At 63.6% G+C, this 23,502-nt stretch overlaps 6 protein-coding genes across 6 annotated transcripts in view; 4 read left to right on the top strand and 2 right to left on the bottom strand.

The window, feature by feature from the left end:
- The first annotated feature begins 316 nt into the window (after window positions 1-316).
- CHLRE_03g165976v5 (uncharacterized protein) lies at window positions 317-1,442 on the top strand. Its single transcript, XM_043060789.1, has 3 exons — window positions 317-618; window positions 889-930; window positions 1,196-1,442. The coding sequence occupies exons 1-3, from the start codon at window positions 414-416 to the stop codon at window positions 1,228-1,230; spliced, it is 282 nt and encodes a 93-aa protein (XP_042925918.1). The 5' UTR covers window positions 317-413; the 3' UTR covers window positions 1,231-1,442.
- A 64-nt stretch (window positions 1,443-1,506) lies between these two features.
- Window positions 1,507-7,203, top strand: CHLRE_03g165950v5 (uncharacterized protein). The gene is made up of 8 exons (XM_001703308.2): window positions 1,507-1,742; window positions 2,747-3,000; window positions 3,240-3,796; window positions 4,001-4,100; window positions 4,466-4,732; window positions 5,003-5,224; window positions 5,923-6,147; window positions 6,506-7,203. Exons 2-8 carry the CDS (start codon window positions 2,809-2,811, stop codon window positions 6,899-6,901), a joined length of 1,959 nt encoding a protein of 652 aa, XP_001703360.1. The 5' UTR covers window positions 1,507-1,742; window positions 2,747-2,808; the 3' UTR covers window positions 6,902-7,203.
- A 744-nt stretch (window positions 7,204-7,947) lies between these two features.
- On the bottom strand, window positions 7,948-12,086 carry CHLRE_03g165900v5 (uncharacterized protein). Its single transcript, XM_001703477.2, has 6 exons — window positions 11,706-12,086; window positions 11,561-11,594; window positions 11,151-11,300; window positions 10,615-10,744; window positions 9,989-10,152; window positions 7,948-9,759 (listed from the first exon to the last, which is right to left on the bottom strand). The coding sequence occupies exons 1-6, from the start codon at window positions 11,942-11,944 to the stop codon at window positions 9,562-9,564; spliced, it is 915 nt and encodes a 304-aa protein (XP_001703529.2). The 5' UTR covers window positions 11,945-12,086; the 3' UTR covers window positions 7,948-9,561.
- Window positions 12,087-12,206: 120 nt separating this feature from the next.
- CHLRE_03g165850v5 (uncharacterized protein) lies at window positions 12,207-17,842 on the top strand. The gene is made up of 12 exons (XM_043060788.1): window positions 12,207-12,378; window positions 12,480-13,078; window positions 13,318-13,479; window positions 13,667-13,731; window positions 14,055-14,142; window positions 14,402-14,490; window positions 14,662-14,803; window positions 15,044-15,352; window positions 15,837-15,901; window positions 16,146-16,280; window positions 16,606-16,815; window positions 17,038-17,842. Exons 1-12 carry the CDS (start codon window positions 12,318-12,320, stop codon window positions 17,204-17,206), a joined length of 2,094 nt encoding a protein of 697 aa, XP_042925917.1. The 5' UTR covers window positions 12,207-12,317; the 3' UTR covers window positions 17,207-17,842.
- Window positions 17,843-17,964: 122 nt separating this feature from the next.
- CHLRE_03g165801v5 (uncharacterized protein) lies at window positions 17,965-19,796 on the bottom strand. Its single transcript, XM_043060787.1, has 3 exons — window positions 19,353-19,796; window positions 18,564-19,046; window positions 17,965-18,357 (listed from the first exon to the last, which is right to left on the bottom strand). The coding sequence occupies exons 1-3, from the start codon at window positions 19,632-19,634 to the stop codon at window positions 18,292-18,294; spliced, it is 831 nt and encodes a 276-aa protein (XP_042925916.1). The 5' UTR covers window positions 19,635-19,796; the 3' UTR covers window positions 17,965-18,291.
- A 360-nt stretch (window positions 19,797-20,156) lies between these two features.
- CHLRE_03g165750v5 (uncharacterized protein) overlaps window positions 20,157-23,502 on the top strand; it is a 17,616-nt gene continuing 14,270 nt past the window's right edge. Inside the window, exons 1-7 of the mRNA XM_043060786.1 lie at window positions 20,157-20,457; window positions 20,625-20,709; window positions 21,486-21,533; window positions 21,930-21,999; window positions 22,280-22,409; window positions 22,699-22,818; window positions 23,241-23,313. Of these exons, the coding sequence (XP_042925915.1) occupies window positions 20,369-20,457; window positions 20,625-20,709; window positions 21,486-21,533; window positions 21,930-21,999; window positions 22,280-22,409; window positions 22,699-22,818; window positions 23,241-23,313 (615 nt within the window). The 5' untranslated portion in view covers window positions 20,157-20,368. The remainder of the gene's footprint in view (window positions 20,458-20,624; window positions 20,710-21,485; window positions 21,534-21,929; window positions 22,000-22,279; window positions 22,410-22,698; window positions 22,819-23,240; window positions 23,314-23,502) is intronic.

Here is a 23,502-nt window from a genome sequence, read left to right as displayed (position 1 = left end):
TACACTTAAGCCCCCAAGCCCCCCAAAACGTCTACGCCTCCCCCATTTTTGCGCCAAAACCGGCCAAAAACGTCTACACCTGCGTAGATGCGCGGCACCCAAACCCAAACATTTCTCCGCCTTCGGCGGATTTTGGGCAGATTTCTACAGTATAGATGGAAGATACGAGCACTGGCTAAAACGCGCGCGGCAACGCCGGGGCCGGGCTCCGCCCATGGCGGCTCCGCCGCATGGGCCGGCGGGCTCCGCCGAGTCGTAATGCGGTAATGGACTTCGGCCCCGGTTGCCACAAGCAAATTTTTCATATAGAAAATAAGTTTAAATAGTTCAACGCGGCCGCACGCGCATTACTGCGCATTTTGACGACTCGCCCCCAGTACTTGGCTGCCCCAATTGTCGACAACCTGGCCTGCATGGACCCGGAACAGTCGCGGGAGCAGCTGCGCACAGTTCTTAGGACTTGTGGGGCTGACCTGACGCTGTTCGAGGACTCGGACCTGGACATCATGTTGGGAGTCCGCTTTCGCAGCGGCCGCGCCCTGCAGGGTGCCACTCGGGAGGGCCTCACTGCCAGCGGGTTGCCACCTGGCCTCGTTGACCACATCTTGACGTTGAAAGGTGTGCGGTTGCCTACCACCGGCCAGCTGTGCTGACAGTGATGACGTCGCGGCGCGCGGGGTTGCTGTTTGCGCCAGAAAACTACTTTCAACCACTGTTGAGGCATTTGCTGGGCTAGGCTTTAACGTGGCTGCCTCGCATGCATCCACCTTGCCACGTATGGAACGCCTTGCGCGCGCAACCTGCTGTACGCTATGCTCGCATCACGCCTAGGTCGCTGAGCTCGCGCCCGTGTGGTTTATGCCCCCGGGGCACCCTCACTTCGTGCAGGCGCGGCGGCTGGCCCCGACTCAGGGAGCTCGGCAGCTGCCGGTGAGGTTATGTTGTCAGGGGTGAGGGTAGGAAACAAAGTGCCAGACCCATGCCGGCCGAAATCCCCCGGGACCCCCTTGAGGGGACGGCCGCCCCCCCACGGACAAAGCCTTGTTGTTTAGGGGTCAAAACCCCTCCATTCTATACCAAAGTGGTTTCAATCGACTCCTCTTGACGAGCACTATCACTCCGTGCCATCAGCGGTCCTGTTCTGGGACTTCGGTCAACACGCGGGATCCTATCCATGGAAATCCCCTCGGCCCAGCCCACCCCGCCCGCGCTCAACTCTCTGCGGCGTGACGAATGGACAATGTGCATCGGCAGTCTTTTCATGCGTAAAATCATGCGCACCAGCGCTTGAGAGCCCAGCCGTGTCAGTGCGCATGTGGGGAATTGGGGGACATGTGCCGACATGCATGTCCACGCCGGGAGGGGCATGAGCAGTCCCGATGATCAGCGAGCGGTCGAAGGGCTGAGGGCGGGAAACTGGAAATGTGATCTCTCCCTAAGTGTAGTCGCATTCCTACAGTATACGTAAGTTACAGTTAGTCAATGCTGGCACACAGTTTGCACTCACCGATCACGCTTGTTCCGGAAACTGTTCAGGCGCTTTTCAGGAGCATTTATTTCAGTGTGGCCTGATGTTATAAGAGTTGCAGATGCGGCTTGGTTGGTTATCTAGCCCTATTTCAAGCCAGCGCTTTGGTTCTCGGAGGGGATAAGGAGCCAATTTTGCCCAAGTCTCTGGCCACTAACAGCGCTGGAGGCGGCTTAGCCAGCGCTTGCGGCCCAGGCAGCAAACCATGTACACGGTATGTATGCTCGCCGCTCCTCCTGTGCTAAAGTCTATCTACGCAGAAGAAAGGATCGCTTGAAAGCCCCAACACTCGGAAGGCCGCCGTTGGAGTTATCAAGATGAAACATATGCAGCTTCATACATATTTATGTACTGAGCGCTTCAAGAGGCAGTCTATGCTTCAGTGGGCTGGGCTGCCACACGGACCGCCCTGCCCCTGCGCGCACCGGCCTGCCCCTACGCGCACAACCCCGCTACCACGCCGCTCCTATCCCGCTTCCCGGGCTGCCAACATCTGCAATATCCCGCTCCCGAGGATGCCCCCCGGCGCAAAATTCCGCTGTGTGGGGTGCGCCCCGGCGCCGAATCCCGCTGTCTGCGGTGCCCCCCGGCGCCGAATCCCGCTTCCGCGGGTGACCCCACCCGAGCTATCCCGCTGTTCCCGCCAGAAATCTTCTTTTGTACTGTAGACAGAGGGACTTCATTGGGTGAAATCCTGCGCCCTGGGTTCGTCACGAAATCCAGAGCGCCTGCATCCCTATGTCAGGTTTGACCGCGGACCCGGATACCCGTCGCTCGTGTTCGTTCAAACCCTTGCACAACTCCGAGCGAGCGAGGGCCTCAGCCAGCCGCCGCGCAAAGTTGCGATTCCGTCTGCGCGCACAGCTAGAGGCACCGCCGACCTGTCACCGTCTCTCCTTGATTGGCATCTTGACGTTGTATGTGGCGCGCCGGCACACATTAGTAATTCGACATGCCTGCCGCCGCATGTCAGCACTCTGAGCGGCTAGCGCCCAGCAGCCAATCCCGCACCCCATACACGCCAGCCACGCACCAGACCGCATTGAGCGCGTGAGACGGCATGCAAACCCCAATCAACGTGCATGTGTCCCACGGCGGCCGTTCCCACGCCGCACGTTGCATTGTAATCCTACATGCATTCCAATGGGAGTCAGCGGCTAGTGCGTGGTTTGGACTTGTTTCAACAATCCCCGCACGACGGGCTACCCTTGTGTGCAGGCCTGCGCAAGCTGCGGCTGCGGCAAGACTCGCAGAATGAGGATCTGTTCTTCTTTGAGCCCATGGACACCGCAAACACTGCCGCCAACGCCGCTGGCAGTGTTGCCACGCTTACTTCTGGCGTGAGCAGCAGCTTCTTCCTGGACCCCGAGGGCAGGCAGACGTTTGAGCTGCAGGAGTGGCTGCGCCTCGTGAAGGACTTCCACCATGAGGGCAAACCCATCCCGCCGCTGCTCATCAACGGCCTCGTCAAGGTGAGCAGCAGGCGGGGTACGTTGATGAGTCGCCCGACAAAGGTCGCTGCTGGGGAAGCTTCGCGTGCAGCGTGTATGCGTCATCGCCCAGCCACGTGGCATGGCTGGTGGCGTGGATCGAATGCAGCTCTGTGCCCTGTTTATCGGGGACTTATAGCAGCTGAGCGAGTTTATACTTGTGGAAGATTTCCACTGTTGACCTAGCCACCTTGCGCCCATGCGCCATTTTGCACGCGCAGACTGGCAAGTCCTTCACGCTCAACGAGGTCCTGCCCGCTGTGGCCAGGACCTACTACGGCAGCAGCAGCGGCGGCAGTAGTGGCAGCAGTGGCAGTAGTGGCAGCGGCAATGGCGGCGGCGGCGACAACGGCGGCAGCGGCAGCAGCAACAGCGGTGGCCAGCAACAGCACTACGCCGCCGCCGCCGCCGCCATGCTTCCAGAGCCCAACTTCCTGCACGTGAACTGCATGGGCTGCGAGCGAGTAAGCGGCACCGGCGGCTTTCTGGCGGACTTCCTCCGTCTTCTCACGAGGAGTGCCGCGGTCCAGCAGCTCTCTGATGCCGCCAGCACACCCGTGCCCAGCAGCGGTGTCACGGGCGTCTTGGTGGCCTCCATCCAGGACTTCATGTGGCGCCTGCCGCGGGACCGTCTGAACTTCCTGCTCATCGACGAAGCGCAGAGCTTTTACCTGCTGGTGCAGCAGCCCGACGCCGCGTCAGCGGCGGGCACACGTGCGCAGCAGCAGCGCGGCGGCCCAGTCCTGGCGGACCATATGGCGGTGGAGTCCATGCGACGGTGAGTCACCTACCTGCACACGAGCGCAGACAGGTGTCGTGCGGTGCTGTGGAAACGATGGTCTGTCATCTGCTAGCTAGTCCTTTTACTGTCAGGATAACGCAGCACAATAACAGGCTCATGTATGGCAAAAGTAGTGGCATTTATTTCTTGCCCCAATCAACTGCCCTGCTGCTGTGTGCATGTATGCGCCCCTACACACAGGGTCCTCAAGCAGCTGCAGCTGGACAGCCCCCCCTGGGTGGCCTGGGCCGTCACGGGCAGCGCCATGGCGACACTGTGGGCCAACATGGCTGCCACCCCGGTGAGGAGTTGCTTGACGGTAATAGATTGCGGGCTCTAATGAAGAAAGCCAAAGCTCTGCTGCTATGCCAGGGTCGCTTTGCCTCAGAACCTACCTGAGCGCCCCCAAGCAAACCGCACCATCCACCCGCCTGCTGTGGGCGGAACCCTTCTTCCCGCCTACCTCATCATCATAAAGCCGACTTGCCACGGCTCCAATCGAACCCGCACCACACACGGAATATCGTCATAAGCCATCCATCCAGCCATGTCCCGCACGGCACACTCACGCACCCTTTTGTGCCCATGACCGAAGCTTCTGTATATGTGTATGTGTGGCGGCCTCGCTAACGAACGCTTCTGCGATGCTGTGCATGTGTGCCGCAGACCAACGGCTTTCCCCTGAACATGCACCACTACCGCCTCGACCTGCGCCCCACGGTGTCCACGGACGTGCTGCGGGTCGCTTGGCACCAGCTCAAGCGTCAGGCCGCGGCCTGGAGCCCGCCGCCGCCCGACGACCTGGTCTGGCGGTCGCCGCCGCACCACGCCACGCTTGCATTCCTGTGCCAGGAGTGGAGGGTGCACAGCCGCACGGCTAGCTCGGCCGAGCTGCTGGTCCAGCAGACCATGACTCAGAAGCTCCTTCCCGAGGTAGGTGCGTGCGCGGGGCCTACGTACGGGTGGGACTGCACATACCGTATACGCACACGCGCACATGGGGACGGTGAATAGCTAGCGAGCTGGTCAGGCGCTGGCGGTGGCGGCGGGCTTCCTGCTGCTGCGTGATAGGCGCGGTTGGGCGGAGCTAGCTAGACAACGGGATGACTCGCTTCCTAAAACCCTAAAACCCTAACCCCTCCCTAAAACCTAAAAATCCCCTAATTATTGCTGCATGTATGCCTTGTCTATCTGTTCGCACAGGTGCTGGCGGACCTCCGCGCAGTGCTGGCGGAGGTGGGGCAGCCTGATTTGCAGCTGCTGCTCCTGCGCAGGCTGCTGGACCCGCTGGCTGGCGTGGAGCAGCCCGGCAGCTACGGCAGCCTCCATCCCGCGTTCGTGGCGCTTCTGGCCAGCTACACCACCACGCACGGCGGTGGCAGCAGGCTGTTCCTGGACAGCCCGCCCTTCGCGGAGGTGCTGCAGGTGGGTACGTGGGTAGTTGCCTACACGCACGCAAGGTTCTCCATCCAGATTGAGTTTAGGAAAATTGGGGTATGCACACGAGGGGCCAGTAGGAGGGCAAGGCTTTGTGTAGTTGATTGGATATATGGCTGGGCCTAGGCAGCAGTAAGGGGAGGAGGGTATATATGGGAGTACGAGAGGCGCATGATACAACAGTAAACAATTGATGCACCCCGAGCCGTGTGCTTGCTTTGCATTGGACTTGGACTAGGGCAGGCTAGACGCCCCCTGGGCTAGTCACTATATTCACTTCAAGTCCTTGGACTTGCTTCTCGCTCCCGGGCGGCACGACCCGTGCCTGCGTGCGTGCGCACGTGCATAAGTGTCCGTGTCTACGTGTTTAGCCTGGGAGCCCTACGGCGAGCTCACAATGGGCCAGTGCATGTAGCAGGATTGGTGTTGAGTGCATACGAAGGAGTGGGTGTGTGAGGCGCTCATCACACAGCAGGGGACGTACGGCATGTATGGGTTCTGCGGCGGCATGCACATTGCTGCGCCAACGCAGAACTGCAGCGAAAGGCAGGGCTCTGGGGCAAGGGACGTGCGAGCGAGGCCAGTGTATGTGTGCGAACTTGCACTGCATGCCGTTTCATGCAAGTAATAAAGCTTACCACTGCCTAAAATTATGTCCTCACCACCGCCCACCATTTCCCGCTTAGGCGATCACCAAGGCGTCAGGGGCGCTGGTAGACTCGCCCGCCGCCATCCAGTGGCCCAGCAGCTGCAGGTTGCGGTTTTGGCGGGAGATGATTACACTCTGCAAGACCTGCGAGGATTCCGATGATCTCGACAGCTGCATGGACCTGCACGCGCTGCTGGGGGACATGGCAGCTGCGCTGCAGCTTCCGCCGGACGACCTGCTCAAGGCGAAGTGGTTCGTCGACGTAAGAAAGCCGGCGGCATGCATGGGGGTGTTGCGGCGGGCGTTCACGGTGGGCAAGGTGCCGCACCGCGAGATTGGCCAATCGCGTGATTTGTCAAGCCGGAACAGTGCATGTCTAGTCGCCAAAAGCTTTGGGGAATCATGCAAGGGGGGTGGGGACGTGCCAGCAGAGCACGTATTTCCGTGCCGTGCGTGCGGTCAGCCAATCAACAAGGCGGAGCCTCAGTGCCTTCGGCCAGTGCTGTACATCAGTACATCCCCCGGCTAGCTTCCATCCCCTTCCATGCAACTAGCTATTGTGTTCGTTGGTCACGCCATGCACGTGACGCGCCACTCCCTCATCACCCACATGCGTGCAGGTCCGGGACCACGACTACAACGGCCACAGGTACGACTTCGTGAAGAAGTACGAGGCACAAGCTCAGCAGGACGCCAAGGTCGGGCTCCGCTGCTTCCACGCGCTGCTGCGCCCAGTGCTCGACTACAGATCCAGCTGGGATGAGCAGCTGCGGCTCAAGCATGCCTACCCGTCCGAGCTGCACGAGTTCCTGAGCAGTGGTCGCGTCAGCGAGGTGCTGACCAAGACCTACAACCGCCCGCTGCCCAACCGCAGCGGCAAGCTGAACGCGCCGCGGGCGCAGGTGCAGCAGGTGCAGCAGGTGCAGCCCCATGCGAGGCCGCCGTCGCGCCCTGTTTCGCTGTGCTGGGGCAAGCAACCGCTGCGGCGTGCCGTGCGTTACATGGGACGGATGTGAGCTGGCTAGCGTTCCGTGCCACCTGTCGAGCTGTCTGAACACTGGCCCAGCAGCAGACGGGACAGACCAGGCCTACATGTGTGTTGTGGCCGCGTTGGTCAGTACCGGATGTGCTTGTGGGCAGGGTGCGAACCGTGGAATGAATGCCATGTCGGCATCACACGAATGCCCCTGCGAGGCTGCTAGAGGTGTTGCAAGCGGGGCGTGCATGCTGGGCTAGCGGGGGCTGCAAGCACGCATTAATGATTGTGGCGGGTGCACACATCGCAACATGTTTGCTTCCTGTGTAAATAAGACACATGCACTGGGGCCCTGGCAGATAGACCACCACCACCAGCTAGAGCCTGGCAACGCCGCGCCCTGCTGCTACCGCTGCAGACCTGCAGTGCCGCCACCACAGCAGAGCAGGCAGGGGTGCGTGCCACAGCTGCTGGCGTGGCCGCTGTTGATCGTGTGCTGCTGATGCAGCTGCTGGCTGCGGCGCCGGCGCCGGGGCCCCTACAGCTCAAGTATACCGTACTGTGTGAATGCGACTGAAGTCAGGGAGCAATAAATCACCTGAGTTACCCGCTGCCCTCGCTCGCCGCTGATCGCTTGCTAATCGGGACCTACGTGCTCATATCGACACATCATGCCCCTCCGCAGTACCTGCCCTGATTTGACGGAGACTGCCTTGTGTCTGCAGGTGGTGAACATGGTAGGACAAGGGGTGCCCGAGACTGCCCGAGATGCTGCCGCTCACGCTTTGTTTGTGCTTATTACGGCATAACATGCATGGTTGAGCCACATGGTGCTGCGTTTGGCCTCTAGTTCTGTTTGTGGGGCGCTTCCCGAAATCCGCCAGGATGGGCTGAAACCCGGTAGGTGGAGCCCACGGGCGGATCCCCCGGGACGACAACGTACCCTTCCACTTCGGCGGTCCAGAACTTCACACACCCGCCACATCCGCACGCGGCCCCATCTGAATGCAAGCTGAGCGCGCAGCCGTGCCCCCCTGCCTACATGGTTTCTGCAATGCCACACCATTAAATCCCGCGGAATCCCCGTTACGTATCGACTTACAGTGTTTGCACCAACGTGAAGCTGTGCCAGGCTGGCCATGTGGCCACTGCACCCGCCCAACAGTAGTACGGCACTCGACTGTCAGCTCTTGGCCCCATGCCCGTGTCACCGCCCTCACATAATCAGGGCTACCGTAATTCCAGTTCATAGGTCCATGCCAGCAGGCGGTCTCTTGATCAGTCACAGCCGACCGCAAGAAACCTGCGGCGTGCGGCGTGCATTGTTTGCTGAATAAATACGCGCTGTGTCCATGTGACACATCACACATGCAGCTCTCATGTGCCGCTGCCACACGACCAGGATAAGGGGGTTTTCATCCCCCGCGCCTACAAACGACACGTGCTACGGCCACGCACGCGGAATCCATGTGGAGTGGCCCACGGCCTTCGCAAACAAACCCGCAACCAGACCACAGACTAAACCAAACAAAAGCGATTGCACTGCCAAGCCCAACATGCTCATTGCTATGCCAACTGAATGCACTTGAGGATGATGCTCTGTATCAAGCTAATGCCCAGGGCTGGAGATCATCCGGACCGTGCGGGTTGCGAGCGCGCACGGCAATGCAACGCTCCGCCGTCACTACCTCGCTCCGCTGCTCAGGGACTACCAAGTAGCGGCAGCAAGAGAGCCGCCACATCGCGGCGCATAAGATATCCGCAAAACGTTAACACGCCGGTACCGGACACCGCCTGTTCCTGCGATCACACGCCCCCTGCTTCTTCTGCTCCACTTACATACACATACACATGCTTCTTCCCCACTGGCCCACTCGCCCACTCACCCAGACACCCACCTCCAGCAAAGTTATCATTTCCCGCTTCACCAAAGCTGCCGCCTTTCGCTAACGGCCTGATCTCACATAAACGAAATGTACATGCACTCAGTGCTGTGCATCCGCCGCGCATGAACACGGTCGCGCATGACTTGTTGAAGCTCATACCCTCGCTCACCCCAGACCGCCGTGAGCCACCGCACGAGCGGGCGCCAACACGGCACACAATGCAGCGCCAAGCCCACGCCCACCCGGTGGCAACAAAACCCGCTTTCCGAAGTTGCTTTCGTAGACAGCATCCCACCAGCCTGCCAATTAGCTCGAATGGCACCAGAGCGCTGCGTCAATAGGAAGTTGACACCAGAGAAGATGCGAGCACCGGCACACCAGCGCTCGCTCAGCCGACTCTCATGGGTCACGCCGCTCGCAACTCGCTCGTCGCTTCGTTTGCAGCGCAGCACGCCGGCCGGCCGGCCAGCACAGACCGCTGCTGCTCCTGCTGTCCTTGCATTTGGCACTGCGGCGGCCCAACCGCTTTAACAAGCGCCGGCGCTGCGGCGCATGCCACCGCCCTCCCGCCATCACTGGCTGCAGGTACGCCGCCAGCACCAGCGCCAGCGCCAGCAGCACGAAGGGCGCACTGAAGCCGCCGCCGCACGAACGTGCCCCTGCCCCAGCACGCAGGGCGCGCGCAGGCACGCCGCCGCACGTGTGGCCGTGCAGCCGCTCGTCCCTCTCACGTTCCTTTATGGGAGCACCGTTCCCTGTAAGAACCTCCACCCTCCCCTCCCCCAGCCCCAGACCCACGCCCCTGCCCGCCGCCTCATGCGTAGGACCACATGACGCCGGTCTGCCCAGACGTGCACACCATGTTCCAGGGCCCCCAGGCGCCGGGCTTGCCGCTGCTGCTGCCGCCCGCCGGCGCCGGCTTGCGCTCTCGGTGCAGCGGCACGTAGCCGGTGTGCCGCACCTCGTAAACGGAGGCGCGCGTGTCGTGCATGTTCACGGCGGCACGCAGCGCCTGCAGCGCGCAGGGCGAAGCACACCACAGCACCGTACGCAGCACGTCAGCGGCGCATGGGCGAGTGGAAGGCAAGTGTCCCTTCGTCATGCTTCCACCACGCCTGCCCGCCCGATGCGCCCGCCCCAACACCCCGCCCATCCCTGTTGTGCCCCCGCCAACCGCCACACACACACACACACACACACACACACACACACACACACACACGCACGACACACACGCTCACCTCGCCGTGTGTGACCACCAGCACGTTGCGCCCCGCAAAGTCCTTGCAGATGCCCTTGATCTGCTTCTCATACCGCTTCAGAGCTCCGTCCAGCTTCTCCGGGTAGGTGGGCGGGTTGTCGCTCCACATCTCCGGCCGGATGCGCACGCCGCTGTGCGCCAGCTCTGCGGGACCGAGCGAGCGGCCGCGACCGGGGATGAGTTTATTGGCGGCTTAGCCGTCCACCCTCCCTAGCCCACCGAACCCGAATTCGCCGCGCGGCGCACGCGCCACGGACGCAATGTACGCCCTGTCCGAGCTGGGGGCTCCCGCCACACCAGGCTAGCCTCCCACCGGCGCAGCGCTCTCCAAGCACCTCGACCCACGTTGCCGGCATTTGTCCATCTCGAGCCCGAACTCAAGATAGGGTAACTTCCCCGCGCGGATGCCCCTTTCCCCGCTGCCTACTCCAGACTCCCCCGCCACCTAGCCTCGCCTCGCCTCGCCACGCCCTTCCCCCTCCCCCCTCCCTCCTCCCTCCTCCCATCTCCCTCCTCCCTCTCCCTCTCCCCCTCCCTCTCCCTCTCCCTCTCCCTCTCCCTCTCCCTCTCCCTCTCCCTCGCCCCCTGTCCATCCCGGGGCCTCACCCGGCGCCAGCATGCCCTCCACCGCCTGGTCCATGGACTGGCCGTCCCACATCCACTCCCGGATGGGCCGCTTGCCCAGCACAGGCTTCACGTCGTCGCGGCCCGCCAGCAGCAGCCGCGGGTCACACAGCTGCCACCACCACAGCAGGGCATCCAGGCGGGGATGGGAAACAGGGAGCGTCAGACTCGGTGAAGGGGCGCAGCGCGGGGCGGCGCAGCTAGAGTGCGTATGGCTGCCCGCCTCCAGGGCCGGCACGGCATGCGGTAACGTATACGGTCTGTGGTCCTTTGTCACCGTGCCGCAACGCAAACCCGCCCTCCGCGTGCTAACGCGCAACATGACCAGGCACAGCAACCAGCCCGCGTCAGCTCTAGCCCCTGCACCGGCGCCTGGGCCTGTCCGGATCATCGCACACGCGCTCCTGCCCGCCTCCTCCCTCCCCTCCTGCAATGCTTCGGCCGCTCGCCATGGGAAGCAGCCTGCGCCCCCGCCCCGCGTACGTACGGTGATGCCATCCCGGCGCCCCCGCCCTCACCTCGCACATGGGCCACACCACCAGCCAGCGCCCCTGCGCTAGCCCCAGCTCGTCAACAATCTCCGCGCTAGTTTGAAGGCAGCGCAGGAAGGGCGAGGTGAGGACGTAGTCGATGTTCTTTTCTTTGAACAGCTGCCCCGCCTCCCGAGCCTGCGGGTCGGGCGGGCGGGTGTACATACTATAAGCGGTCGTCACGTGGCGTGACAAAGTCTGTCAATGCACCAACCCCGCCAACAAGCACCCCAGGGGCAGAGTGTTGTGCCGTCCCTGACCCTGGCCACTACGGGCGTGGGCGGGCGGTGCCCGAGTAGCGCAGCCGGGGCCAGGCGCTGGGAGCACCGGTAGTGACAAGGCCTGACGCCCGCAGGACTCCCCGGTTTCAACCACCGACGCTCAACCAACAAACGCACCTGCTGTCTCCCTTTCGTTGAGAGCGGTGGGTCCCTGTGAGCAGGCAGAAGAGGAAAAGCCAGCTCAGCCCATCGAAGGTGCACGGCATCCCACACCATGCTCCAAGCGATTTCGTAAGGTGTGGCCAGGACCTAGGCGGCTTACCAGGGCCTGCTAGCATGGACGTGCCAGCAGTCGTCCTCCTCGTCTTGCCGGTGGCCATGCCTCACAACGTAAACATTCTGCTCTGCTGAGTCCGCGGGGCCAACGTCGATCGAGTTTTCCCCTTTTGTCAACGTCCTTGAGCCTGTTGTCCCTGTCACCAGCGGCTCTAGCACAGCGCTGGGCGAGATAACTCCCTCCTCCGAGTCCAAGCACGGACAACAAAACCGAAAGAGGGCCATCTACAAGGCCCTCCCTTCCTAAGTATCAGCACAAGGTTGCAGGCGCAACGAAGGTGGCCTTGTAAAAGTCGTTAACTTCCGCAGCGTCGCTATTGCATATTTGCGAGTTATGATAAGTTAATAGGGTGTCCTGGAAGATGTCAGATGCTTCAAAACCAGATGCAAAGCTGTGGAAAAGGGAAAGAGAAGAAACCCGATGGGATTGTGGCATCGTGACTTTTTCGGCGACTTGGCCTCATAATTCGTAATGCAAGGGGTACCCCTTAGCAGTCTTCAGCGCCCAAGACTGCTAGCGCCAAGCGCTCGTAAACCCGAAACCCCAGCTGTCAATTCGGGCATTGCGTTTTGCTGCTAGCTGCGCGATAGCCGTAGGATGATAGATCTTACGCTGTCCAGCGACGAGGAGGAGGCCCGGTCACCCAAGCGGCAGCGAGGTGAGGGCATTTCCGCGCCCACCCTGTACAGGCCTCACCACAATCTCCACCTTCACCTACTTCCCGCTACCCCGCTGCCCCTTCCCTGTCGCTTCCCGCAGTGCAAACGCAGCCACAGACGCCTGCAGAACGCGTAGGCAGCCTCCAGGCGCCAGCGCAGGCCGCAGCCGCTGCAGCTCCCGCGACGGCTGCAGCTTCCGCGGTGCCGTGGCCCGTTGGCGAGTCTTTCGGCAGCCTCGGCTTGGACGGGCATGATGCTGACGGTGACTGGGACTACTCAGGCACAAGGGGCGGTGTGGCGGCGGCGGGCCCGGGCCCAAGCAGCCAAGCGCTAGCCGCAGCCGCCGCAGCCGCCGCAGCCGACGGTCGCGGCGGAGGTGGCAAGGGCGGCAATGCAGCGGGAGCTAGAGCCGGAGCCGTTGTTACGGAAGGCGGAGACCGGCGCGGGGGCTCGGGGCGGCGGCGAGCACAGCTGGGCGGCGGCGGCGGTGTGGACGATGACGATGGCGACTGGGAGCCGGAGGATGACCATGACAGGCGGGTGCTGGCCGGCACGACGGCAGCGGCCGGGACAGCTGGTGGTGGTGGCGGCGGTGGTGGTGCGTGGGGAGGTGAAGAACGTGACGACGATGATGACGGGGGGGATACGGAGGCGGAGGAGGAGGCAGCGGGCGGCGCCGCCACGAAGAAGAGGGGCCAGGTGAGCAGCCTTGCGCAACTCGGCGACCCGGCAACCCGGCGGGCCTGCCAGCTGACCCAGATGGCGTATGCGTACGGGCTGCGTGTGCTAGCGAAGGGGGGCGGCACCTGGGTACTAGCGGTACGTGCTGCGGTGCGGTGTGGTGCCCGCAGTCCTTGCTGCTCACTTTCATGTTTCTCACAAAGTCATATGCATAACCAACAACGAGCTCGCGCGTGGGCGCAACGGGCACGGCACAGGCGGGCGCGGGCGGGCGCAAGCGGCTCACGGCGGAAGAGCGCGAGCGGGCCAAGGCGGAGAAGGCGGAGGAGAAGGAGCGGGCAAAGGCGGCCAAAGCGGCGGAGCGGGAACGTGCCAAGGCGGCGAAGGAGGCGGAAAAGGAAGCCAAGAAGGCGGCGAAGGTGCGCTGCTGTGGTGATGTGGGCCGTGCGGTTGACGCGTGGCGCTCTTTTGCTCCCGGCTGCAGTCCCTGATATGGATATCTTTGCTGTTAGGGCTTACCAGTACGCTGCGCTAGTACGGTAGCTGTGGTGTGCATGTAAGAGTGGTGTCGGTAAGGGCGCTGTTCGTGTGTTGACGCCACCACAGGAGGCGACGAAGCGCGCCAAGGAGGCTGACAAGGAGGACAAAAAGTACCAGAAGGAGGTGGAAAAGTGAGAGGCAGGGGGTGGTGAGGGTGCGGAGGGTGCTGGTACGACGGGTTTGGGTTTGGGGAATGTCGTGCCACAGCTTGGCAGCGGCTAGCGTGCCTGCCGCTGTGTGCCCTCCAGGGCTGCCACCTTCACGCGGTCCTGTCCTCCTCCCTTGTGCCTTTCACCGAGTCCCTCTTCCACACCAGCTCTGACTCCGCCTCCAATCCCGTGCCCCACGGCCCTCCCCCACCTGCGCCTGCGGTACTACTGTACCCGGCTACGCCTTTACTTTTTAATTAATCATTAATGTAACCCCACCCCACCCCGCATGCCCGCCCCCCTAGCGCGCTCAAGGCCAGCATGGTGCCGCGCTACCTGCGCCTGCTGCTGTCCAACACACTGGCCGCACACCCGCTGGGGATGGCAATGCAGGTAGCGGCTGTCGAAGGGGGTTATGTGACCGCGCCCAACGAATTAGGTCCTGGGGGGGTGTATGCGTGTGTGTGTGTACTTGTGTGTATGGGGGGTATGCGTGTGTGTGTACGTGTGTGTATATGGTGTGGAATATCCAAACCTGTTGAGAGTGCTGTTCACGCCACCTGCGATGTGCAGGGAATAGGTTGAGGAGTAGTGCCTCCCACCCATCCCACAACCCGAATCCCTCCCTCACCGCCCATCCTCCCATCCCCAGACGCACGCGCCTGTGGCTCGTGAGGGCCGGCACGAGACGTTCGAGGTGGAGGTGCACCGCGGCATGCCGCTGGCGGCGGCTGGGTACAGGTGTGCGTGCGTCTGGGTGTAGGTGGATGGGGCCTGGGCCCGGGCCTGAGTCCGGCGCACCACCTCCTCCGCCCAGTGCCTGGCGTACCCGCCGGCTCCCTGCCATTCGCCCGCTGCCATTCCTGTCACCCCCACAACGTCGCCCCTGCACCCGCAACCCCTCGCACCTAGGTACTGCATGTGGGGCATGCGGGTGCCGGCGGGCGCGGCGGAGCGGCTGACGGCGGTGGCGGGTGGTGGTGCTGGTGGTGGTGGTGCTGAGGGCTGTGCGCTGGAGCCGTGCGGCCTTCCGGACGTAGCGGGGACCGGCAAGGTGCGGCGCGTGGGGGCGCCGGGCGGGAACGAGGTTTTGCTGCTGGGGATTAGATAGCTCAAGGGTTGCATGCTGGGGTCTGGCGTGCAGTGCAGCGAGCTCGTGTGTGCGATTTCCGCCTGTTTGACGTTCTGCTGTACACAGCATCCACAGCATCCACAGCATCGCCGCGGCATTCTTCTAATCCTCCCACCCCCCAAATCCAATCCCAAACCCAAATCCCGCCCGACACCCCGCCAGCCGCTGCTGCTGTTTCCGCTGCTGGCGCTGGTGCTGCTGGGCGACGAGCTGCTGAGGCACCTGGAGGCGGACACAGCCGCCGCCGCCGCCGCAGGAGCAGGCGCAGCAGCAGCAGCAGGAGCAGCAGGGGCAGGCACAGGAGCAGCAGCGGCAGCAGGCGCAGCAGGAGCGGGGTCGGGGCGGGTGGGGCCGCGGGGCCCGCTGTCGCGGCTGTACGGGGAGGTGGCTGCTGCGCACCCGGGCTGCACGCTGCTGGTGTACGTGGTGGGGCTGCAGGAGGCCATGAGCAGGAGGCAGCGGGCCAACAAGGTGCGGGGGAGGCGGGGGGTGGGGGCGGGGGGGCGGGGGCTGTAAATACCAGCCCACACAAAACCAACTCAAGCTTCAAACGAGCGGAGCGCAGGGGGCTTTTAGGCGGGTGACAGGGCGGGTGCGTGGGCCTGTGCTGCTCCATTCCGCACCTGCACCTCACCTGCACCTGACGCGAGTACGTGTGCCAGGCGGCTGCGCCGCTTATGCGCGGCTGTTGGCCCGGTCTGACGTCGCCCAACCCCCCGGTCCACGAGTTCATGCGCCATTCCATGCTGCTCCCCGCTGTCTCCAGTCGCCGCCCACAAGCCCGATATCCCACCTGCCCTCCACACACTCCCGCCCCTGCCTGCGTGCCTTCCCCTGGTGGGCTTTATGATGATGGGGCGTTTTCGTTGGGCTCCCCCTGTGCTCCGCTCGTTTTGTTGGTTTGGTTTAATTTGGGCTGGTATTCACAACCCCCCTCCCTGCCGCTGCGCTCCAGGCCTTCCCGCGCGAGGCCGTTGAGGACCTGCTGTTCGACATCACTGTGGGCATGCCGGCGGTCAGGTGGGGGAGGGGAAGCCAAGGGGGGCCAGTGAGTGGGTGATGGTGGGTGGGTGAGGGAGTGAGCGGGAGGTTGATTGTGGGTGGGTGGGTGGGTGGGTGGGTGGGTGGGTGGGTGGGTGGGTGGGTGGGTGAGGGGATGAGGGGGTGGGTGACGGTGAAGGGGTGAGGGAGCCGCCCGCCAGCCGCCCCCTGCCGCCGCAGACACAAAACACGCACACTCCTTCTTCCTCCTTCCTTCCTTCAGGCTGCACACGGACTGCCCTGACGGCGACTGGGCCCACGCCGCCACCTTCCTGGTCAACTACGGCTGGGCGCTGGCGGGTGCGCCCAAGAAACGCCAGGCGGCGCAGCCGGGCTACCTAAACAACTTTGGAAACAAGTGAGAGATGAGCGCGGTCTATCGCTAGACGAGGCCCCGGGACTCAGGAGCCTCCGTAGGGGGTCGGGATCAGGGTTGAATGGGCATGGGCGCAGGTGTCAAGTAGCAGGTGGCACCCTACCTGAACAACTTGGGACATGAGAGAGAGAGAGCCAGGGCAGGTGCCAGGAGCCTGGCAGGGAGTTGGTGTTGGGGAGGTTGGGGCATGGCGCCTGGCGGCAGACGGCTGGTGAGACACGTATGAAACGGAACTGCGGCAGGGACGGCGCCGCCGCACACCGGCCTGCCGCCTCCCCCGTGTCAAACTCATTTCTCTCACCCCCAGGTCCACCATCCCGCTGCGAGTCATCAAGGACGTCCTCCGCGACCGAGCCGCAGCGGCCGCAGCAGCCGACGACGACGACGAGGCGGAGTCGCTGGTGCCGGCGCTGGTGCTGTGCGACGCGCTGTCGCATCTGGTAGTGCCGCAGAGCGCGGCGGCGGTGGCGGCGGAGTACGGGTCGCTGGGGGCGATCATCGAGGCGCTCAAAGCCAGGTGGGTTTGCGGTGGACAGTGCGGTTGTTTGGGGTGGGGTGGGGCGGTGTGGGGTGGGGGTGTTCTCACTACTTTTATAACAAACCCGACAACACCAACGGGTTGGCATGTGGTCTGGCAGGAGTTGGAGCTGCTTGAAGGCAGCCTCACCAGAAACCGGCGCGCACCATCGCGTGCATAACCCTGCCCTACCCCCCTCCCGAACTGCCCTTCCCCCCGCAGGCCGGATGCCCGCTCCCGCGAGCGCCTGCTAGAGAACTGCCCCATCCCGGGCGCCGTGGCTGGCAAGCAGCGCCTGACGCGGGCGGGTCCGGCGGCGGCCGCCAGCCTGGCTAGGTTCCTCACCATACACAACGGCCGAGACGTGTGGGTGGAGGCGGGGCTGGAGTAGCGGCGGAGGTGGCGGCGTGTGCGGAGTATGTTAGCAGCGGTGCGGAGTTTGTTGGCAGGGGTGCGCACCTGGCAAATCGGTGGGAGGTCGGCGGGTTGGCGTGGGGGTTGGGTTATGTGCCCGAGCCGAATAGCTGCTGGACGGAGCTGGGTGGGGATCGAGCTGGGTGTTTGAGAGCACAGAGACGCTGGGTGTGTGCGGGTTTGGGAATCGTGTGCATGCAGCAACGCCCGCCTCATGCAACAGGGCAGGTGGGAACGAGCGGGGTTAACGAACATCTGCTGCTGGGATGGAGGGGGTAGGGCGTATGCGTGGTGGTGGCGGCAAAAAGCTGTGGCTAGGGCGGGTGCAGTCTGAGGTGTGGTAATAGGAGGTACCGCAGTGCGGCGGCAGTAGGCGCTGCTGCTGCCATGCAGTTGACAAACACCGTAAGCACGGCGGGTGGAGCGGCATGTATGGGTGGGGTCGTGGTAGCCTAAACTTGCAGGACTGGTTTGTTTACGTATGCGTACGTGCACAGACACGGCACCGCGCTGAATGCACGCTCCTTCGGCAAACATTATCCTTACAATTCGTTTGGCCCATCGAGACGACTGCGCTACTATCATATCGGGCGTTGCAACAATGACAAATGCCCGAGTGCGTGCATCTGCCTCCTCCACCTCATCAGACCTCAGAGCTGAGTGGCGGGCCTCCAGCCAAAAGCAGGTTGAGCAACTCGCGAAGAGGCACGCGCGCGGCGTGGCCAAGCATACGGCCCTTACTTCAATCATTTCAACCGCTCGAAGAGCACCCACTTTCCCAAAGCGCATGCATGCCCAAAGCGCATGCAGCAGCATGCCTCAAAACCACGTTCCAGTACAAATAACTGTCACTGTTGCTACACAGCAGCACGGCCAGATTGCGAGGGAGCAGGCACAGCATGCATGGAACGTTGTGAGAGGGCACGCCAGCCCCTTCCTTCTCATGCGTATGCATTTCCGGATGCAATGCATGCGGCAAATAACAACGCCCGCCAACCGCAACGTGCGACCACACGTGAACGCTGCCCCCACCGTGCGTCGCGTTCCACCTGTGGGTTTCAACTACGGAAAGTTGTACTTCTGAAACAGCTGGTCCAGGCATGCCAGCAGCGCCGCCACTACCTGACCCTGTGAGTACACGTGCGTGGGTGCCGACGAGCGGCCGAGTGCCAGTGCGTGAAGCCCGTGCTACGTAAGACAACTCCACAAGCCACTGCATGATCGATCGCAGCAAGCAGCGCAGCTCCCGGCCGGGACACTAATGTACGTTTGCCCATGATGATTGAGAGCCTGTTCGCGTCCCGTGCGCTCCTGCCCATACATGCATGCCTCACCTGCACGCCGGGGGCCACAATGTCGTTGTAGCGTGGGTTCGCCTGCAGGGTCTGCAGGGCGCTGATGACGGCTCTGGCGCTGCCTGGCTGAGCCTGGCTAGCACCGTAACCTTTGTGGTAGGGGTAGCTGTTGTAGTGCACGCTGGAAGATTTCTCCAGCTGGTTGTGTAGCGGCTGCAGCGCCGCCTGCAGCGCCGATGGCATCACTGCGGTGTACGGCTGCAGGTCATGCTGCATTGTGCTGCCGCCGCTCCCGCCCCCGCTGCTACTGCCGCCGCCCCCGCCCCCACTGTTGCTGCCGCCGCCGCCAAGGTACCTCTCCACCAGCGATGCGGCGTGCAGCAGGTTGCGGGCGCTCTCCAGGGGATGGGACAGGTCCACCGCCGCCGCGCTGGCCTTGCTGCCCAGGAACACTGCGCAGGCAGACCGGACGGCGTCCATGTCGTACTTGTCGGCCAGCCGCAGCAGCGCGCCCACGTTGTCCTGTTGACGGCAGCAACAATCTGCTGTTAAGCATGAAGCAACAATGCCACACCAGCCGCAACGCTATCCGCTGTACACCACCTGCCGTCGAACTTCTGGTTGTCGAGCCCCCACTTGCCGCCAGCCCGCCATCTAGTCCACCATCCCTCTTATCGCCCCGAGTCGACGGCACAGAACCCGACACATGGGGTGCGCCATGGGCGCGCGGGCCCCCACCCCTTGCCTCCCTTTTCATCTTCCCTCGTGCCCCCTCCCCTCTGGTCCCCTTCCCTCCCCTACCCTCGCCGACAACGCCCACGCGCTCACCCACGACACGGGCATGCCGGTGTGCTGCAGTATGCTCAGGGCCGCCCGCCAGTCCGCCGGGTCGTCGCCCACCAGCGGTAGGGTGGCGTTGCCGCCCGCCACGTCCTCCATGAGCCCGCGCAGCACCGGCGACGCGTGCCACAGCAGCGCACGGTCTACGAGAAAATTCCGCCCATGCTGCTGCGGCTGTTGCGCCAGGATCGCAAGCGTTACGAGGCAGCTGCCAGGTGCCGCCGCCCGCACTGCGGCCGCCTTGGCTGGCTGCTGCAGCTTGCCCTGCATGCTGAAGGCCAAGAGCTAGCGGTGCTGGGGTTAGGTTAAGTTGCGGTGCAGGGACCGAGTCACACACCGAGTTGCCAATCCGGACCCCTGATGTACCCGTGAACGAGGCAGTCCAAAGTCCGAATGCCAACCTTGTTGCAAGTTACACGGTTGCAACTTAGCACCTGTGGCGCTTTTGACGCTAGTGCGGAAGTGGTGAATGCACAGCCGGACGTACTTTAGTGACAGGGGCCCCGCAGGCGCCGCGCTGCCTGCCGCCAGCTACAGAATCTCTGTGCGGGTCAGCATTGAGGAACAACCTTGGAAGGGACTCCCGAAAGGGTTCGGGGGGTATGTGACGCATGGGGCTATCTGCGCGAGTATGCCCTGTGAAAGGCGCTCAGCTTACCAGACGGGAGGCTTACCAGAGGGGGGGGGGAAACTGGCGGGGGGGGGGGGGGGCGGTAACTGCAGGTGCCCATGGCCCTTGCCCACACCGAGAAAGACCAAATTGCATGCTCTCGCATGATATTGATAGAGAATCTGTTAGAAACGTCAAATTGCATCCACGCAAGAGCTAAGAACGAGCTTGCCGAATTGCGCCTCGCCGACACAAAACAACTCGGTCTCAAGTGCAAACGAGGAAAACTTTACAAGCGTCTCTCTGGCTGTATGACACCACGATAGCTGTATTGGTTTAGCGAGGCGGCTGCGCACGTCAAGCCCTCGCGGGTCGGCGCGAGGAGCTGCGAAGGATGAAGCATGTGGAGCAAAAGAAAGAGCAGCCAGCACCGCTGGTCTGCACGAAGGACCCCTACAAGGAGCAGAACCTGCCGCGGAAAATGTAATTGCACGCGAGGGATTCTTGTGCTGGCTGCGGGCTTGGGCATGCCTCGGTTGCTAGGACGAGTATTGCACCGTGTGACGATGCACACAAGCGCTGACGACAACCCTCCCTTGCCTTGACCTGGCTGACACGATTGCCTGCGTCGACGGTTGCCCCCCTCGCAGCCAGCAAATCAGCTTCGGCGTGCAGACGCCGCAGGAGATTGTGAAATGCGGTGTGCTACAGGTGTACGAGCGTGCGCTGTACAAGGTGAGCGGCGGCGGCTGGGCAACGCAGGCGTGGGGTAGGGGGGCGCGTGGAGGGCGGGCCTGCAAGAGGGCGGGCCTGCAGGAGGGGGCAACTAATGGCTGGCAAGAGGAGGGAGTTTTTCTCCCCGGAAAGCTTCACGAGCAAGCGAATAGTCGGGCGGTGTAGGGTTGAAGCCTTGGAGGCTAGCAAGGGAGGAGGGGCGCATGCAGGCTCATTGCTGCGGACCCAGCGGCGCCCGGGGTGTCAGGCCCGAGGGCGGGGGCGGGGGTTCAGGACTGGGGCTCAGGAGTACCTGGGCACGACGTGGGGACTGAAGAGGACCTCGGCGCTGCTGCTGTGAAGCTGCTGTGACTTCTTCGGTGGCTGAGGCCCTGAGGGCAGCAGGCTGGTAGCGCGTCTGGGTGCGGTGGGAGGTGCGCAGCGCGGCGGCGTGATTGTTGTTTAGGCCGGGGCAGCGATGTGGGAGGTTGGAAGGCGGTTGGAGTCGGCTGCCTATGCTGCAGCGGGGAACCGGAGCGGCAGGGATCAGCTGCCGCGTGGGGCTGCATGGGGCCGTGCGGGCTGGGGCTGGACGGTGGGGGGCCGCCGCCGAAATGCTGGGCGAGTCGAGTCGAGTCGAGTCGTTGGATCCCGGTGGGGGGATGATGGAGTGGGTGTTTGTTCTTGTCGCGAGGTGGTGGAATGCTCAAGGGCTGCTGCCTGCTGCAGCTGCCGCCCCCTTCACTGACACCACGCCCCTCGCCACTCGCCGCCACGACCACCACGACCCCCCACAGATGCCGGAGCGTGTGCCGGCGGCCAACGGCGTGCTGGACCGCCGACTGGTGAGGCCGTGTGTGTGTGTGTGTGTGCGTGCGTGTGTGTGTGTGTGTGTGTGTGTGTGCGCTTGTGGGGAAGAGATTGGGGAGGGAATGGCGAAGGATCCGTGTGGGCACATGCCGTGTTTGGGCAGGGGGGCGTTCTGGCGGTTGCATGGCCACCATGGGCATTGTTGCATGTGGGACTTGGAGTGCGGCTGGCGGAGGGGAAGAGTGGAGGTGCCAGGGGAGGGGCGATGGGGCGCGATTTGGTCCGCACCGGAGGGAGCGAGTATCTGCAGGGGTTGAAGCAAGGGTCAGGCCACACCACCGCCACCATCCCCACCACGCATCACGCCCATACACCCACACACCACACACCACACACACTCACGCCCATACACGCACCACTAAACCGCGCAGGGCGTGAGCAACAAGAACTACGTGTGTGAGACGTGCGGGCACAAGCTGGCGGACTGCGCCGGGCACTTCGGTGCGTGCGGGTAGAGCTGGGGCGCAGGGGGCGCAGGGGCGCGAGAGCGGCGGGAGGGGTCCAGCGGCGTGGCGGAGCGGGATTGGGCTGTTGGGCGGGCGGAAGTGTGGTGGGCGATTGGGGACACGGGGAAGGGAGGGAGCAAATGCGGCTGGACGTCAAGGGAGAGGTCCCCGTGGGGTCGATCCATTGGCCCTTGGCCACTCCCTAGCCAGCAACCATTTGCAACGCACCCACCCATTTCGCACCCTCTCACCCCCTGCCTCCCGCCTCCCCCCAGGCTACATCAAGCTGGAGCTGCCGGTGTTCCACATCGGCTACTTCAAAAACACGGTGCAGATCCTGCAGTGCATCTGCAAGGCCTGCAGCCGCGTGCTGCTGCCGGACGAGGAGCGCCGTGTGTGGCTCAAGTGAGAGAGGGGGTCTGGAGGTTGGGGAAGGTGAAGGGGAGGGGGAGGAAGAGGAAGAGGAGGAGCCTGGGAGGGGGGAGGAGCGGGCAAAGGGGAGGGGAAGGGGGCGAGCGCGGGCGCTGGCAGGCAGGGCACTGACGCAGAGGGAGGAGGGCGAGGGGGGAGGGGGCGGGCAGGGAGGAGGGCTGGGGCGGTGAGAGCCGCTGCTGGGCTGGGGCGTGTGTGCATGCTCGCTGGCTCACACAAGTCTCAACCCATGTCGCGTGTCCGATATTGCCTCAATTTGCAGGCGCTTCCGCAACCCGCGAGTGGAGCGGGTGCAGCGCGGGCTCATGTTCCGCAAGCTCAACGACCGCTGCAAGCGCCAGCGCAACTGCCCCTACTGCGGCGAGTACAACGCCACCGTCAAGTGAGTGGCGGCAGGGGGCCGAGGGGTGGGGTGGGATGATGCAGGTGGTGGGGTGATGGGGGGGGGGTAGCGGTGGGGTGGGGGTGGGGTGGGGTGGGGTGGGGTGGGGTGGGGTGGGGTGGGGTGGGGCGGGGTGGGGTGGGGTGGGGTGGGGTGGGGCGGGGTGGGGTGGGGTGGGGTGGGGTGGCATGGGGTGGGGTGGGGTGGGGTGGGGTGGGGCGGGGTGGGGTGGGGTGAGGGGTGGATGTGAAGTGGGGATGGATGGGGTGGATGGGAGGTGCGAGTGGGATTAGGAGATGAGGGGAAGGGGTTTGGACACCTCGCAACCGCTCACCCAACCACTCCTCCGGCTCACGCAACCTCTCGGCAACCCCCCCGCCCCCTCCCTCGCCCCCCTCGCCCCTGCCTGGCCCGCCTCTCAGGAAGGCGTCGGGCGCGCTGAAGATCGTGCACGAGCGGTTCGCCAAGAACGTGACGCTGTTCGAGGAGTACAAGGTGGGAAGGGAACGCAGGAGGAGGAGGATGAGAGAGAGGAGGAGAAGGAGGAGGAGGAAGGGAGGAGGAGGAGAGGAAGGAGAAGGAGAAGAGGAGGGCGTTGGCGGAGTGCAGAACGTAGTGAAGCCGGGGTCTGCGCGTGGGGGGCTGGGACGGGGTGGCCGATTCCTGCCGGGGGTTTTCTATCGA

The sequence above is a fragment of the Chlamydomonas reinhardtii genome, chromosome 3, assembly GCF_000002595.2.
Source record: "Chlamydomonas reinhardtii strain CC-503 cw92 mt+ chromosome 3, whole genome shotgun sequence".
NCBI lineage: Eukaryota > Viridiplantae > Chlorophyta > Chlorophyceae > Chlamydomonadales > Chlamydomonadaceae > Chlamydomonas > Chlamydomonas reinhardtii.
The sequence above is the reverse complement of the archived record's forward strand: the minus strand, read 5'-3'. Positions and strand labels throughout refer to the sequence as shown.

Excerpts from the sequence above, each read along its gene's own strand:
- CHLRE_03g165801v5 (XM_043060787.1), bottom strand. The coding sequence starts at position 19,634 with ATGCAGGGCAAGCTGCAGCAGCCAGCCAAGGCGGCCGCAGTGCGGGCG. Across the intron at positions 19,047-19,352 it reads CCGGCATGCCCGTGTCGTGG|GACAACGTGGGCGCGCTGCT; the intron begins GTGAGCGCGTGG and ends TGCCGTCAACAG. Across the intron at positions 18,358-18,563 it reads TTGTGGCCCCCGGCGTGCAG|GGTCAGGTAGTGGCGGCGCT; the intron begins GTGAGGCATGCA and ends GTGTACTCACAG.
- CHLRE_03g165950v5 (XM_001703308.2), top strand. The coding sequence starts at position 2,809 with ATGGACACCGCAAACACTGCCGCCAACGCCGCTGGCAGTGTTGCCACG. Across the intron at positions 3,001-3,239 it reads TCATCAACGGCCTCGTCAAG|ACTGGCAAGTCCTTCACGCT; the intron begins GTGAGCAGCAGG and ends TTGCACGCGCAG. Across the intron at positions 3,797-4,000 it reads GCGGTGGAGTCCATGCGACG|GGTCCTCAAGCAGCTGCAGC; the intron begins GTGAGTCACCTA and ends CCCTACACACAG.
- CHLRE_03g165976v5 (XM_043060789.1), top strand. The coding sequence starts at position 414 with ATGGACCCGGAACAGTCGCGGGAGCAGCTGCGCACAGTTCTTAGGACT. Across the intron at positions 619-888 it reads CCACATCTTGACGTTGAAAG|GCGCGGCGGCTGGCCCCGAC; the intron begins GTGTGCGGTTGC and ends CACTTCGTGCAG. Across the intron at positions 931-1,195 it reads AGGGAGCTCGGCAGCTGCCG|CCCACCCCGCCCGCGCTCAA; the intron begins GTGAGGTTATGT and ends CCCTCGGCCCAG.
- CHLRE_03g165850v5 (XM_043060788.1), top strand. The coding sequence starts at position 12,318 with ATGATAGATCTTACGCTGTCCAGCGACGAGGAGGAGGCCCGGTCACCC. Across the intron at positions 12,379-12,479 it reads GTCACCCAAGCGGCAGCGAG|TGCAAACGCAGCCACAGACG; the intron begins GTGAGGGCATTT and ends CGCTTCCCGCAG. Across the intron at positions 13,480-13,666 it reads AAGCCAAGAAGGCGGCGAAG|GAGGCGACGAAGCGCGCCAA; the intron begins GTGCGCTGCTGT and ends ACGCCACCACAG.
- CHLRE_03g165900v5 (XM_001703477.2), bottom strand. The coding sequence starts at position 11,944 with ATGGCCCTCTTTCGGTTTTGTTGTCCGTGCTTGGACTCGGAGGAGGGA. Across the intron at positions 11,301-11,560 it reads CAACGAAAGGGAGACAGCAG|GCTCGGGAGGCGGGGCAGCT; the intron begins GTGCGTTTGTTG and ends CCCGACCCGCAG. Across the intron at positions 10,745-11,150 it reads TGGTGTGGCCCATGTGCGAG|CTGTGTGACCCGCGGCTGCT; the intron begins GTGAGGGCGGGG and ends TGGTGGTGGCAG.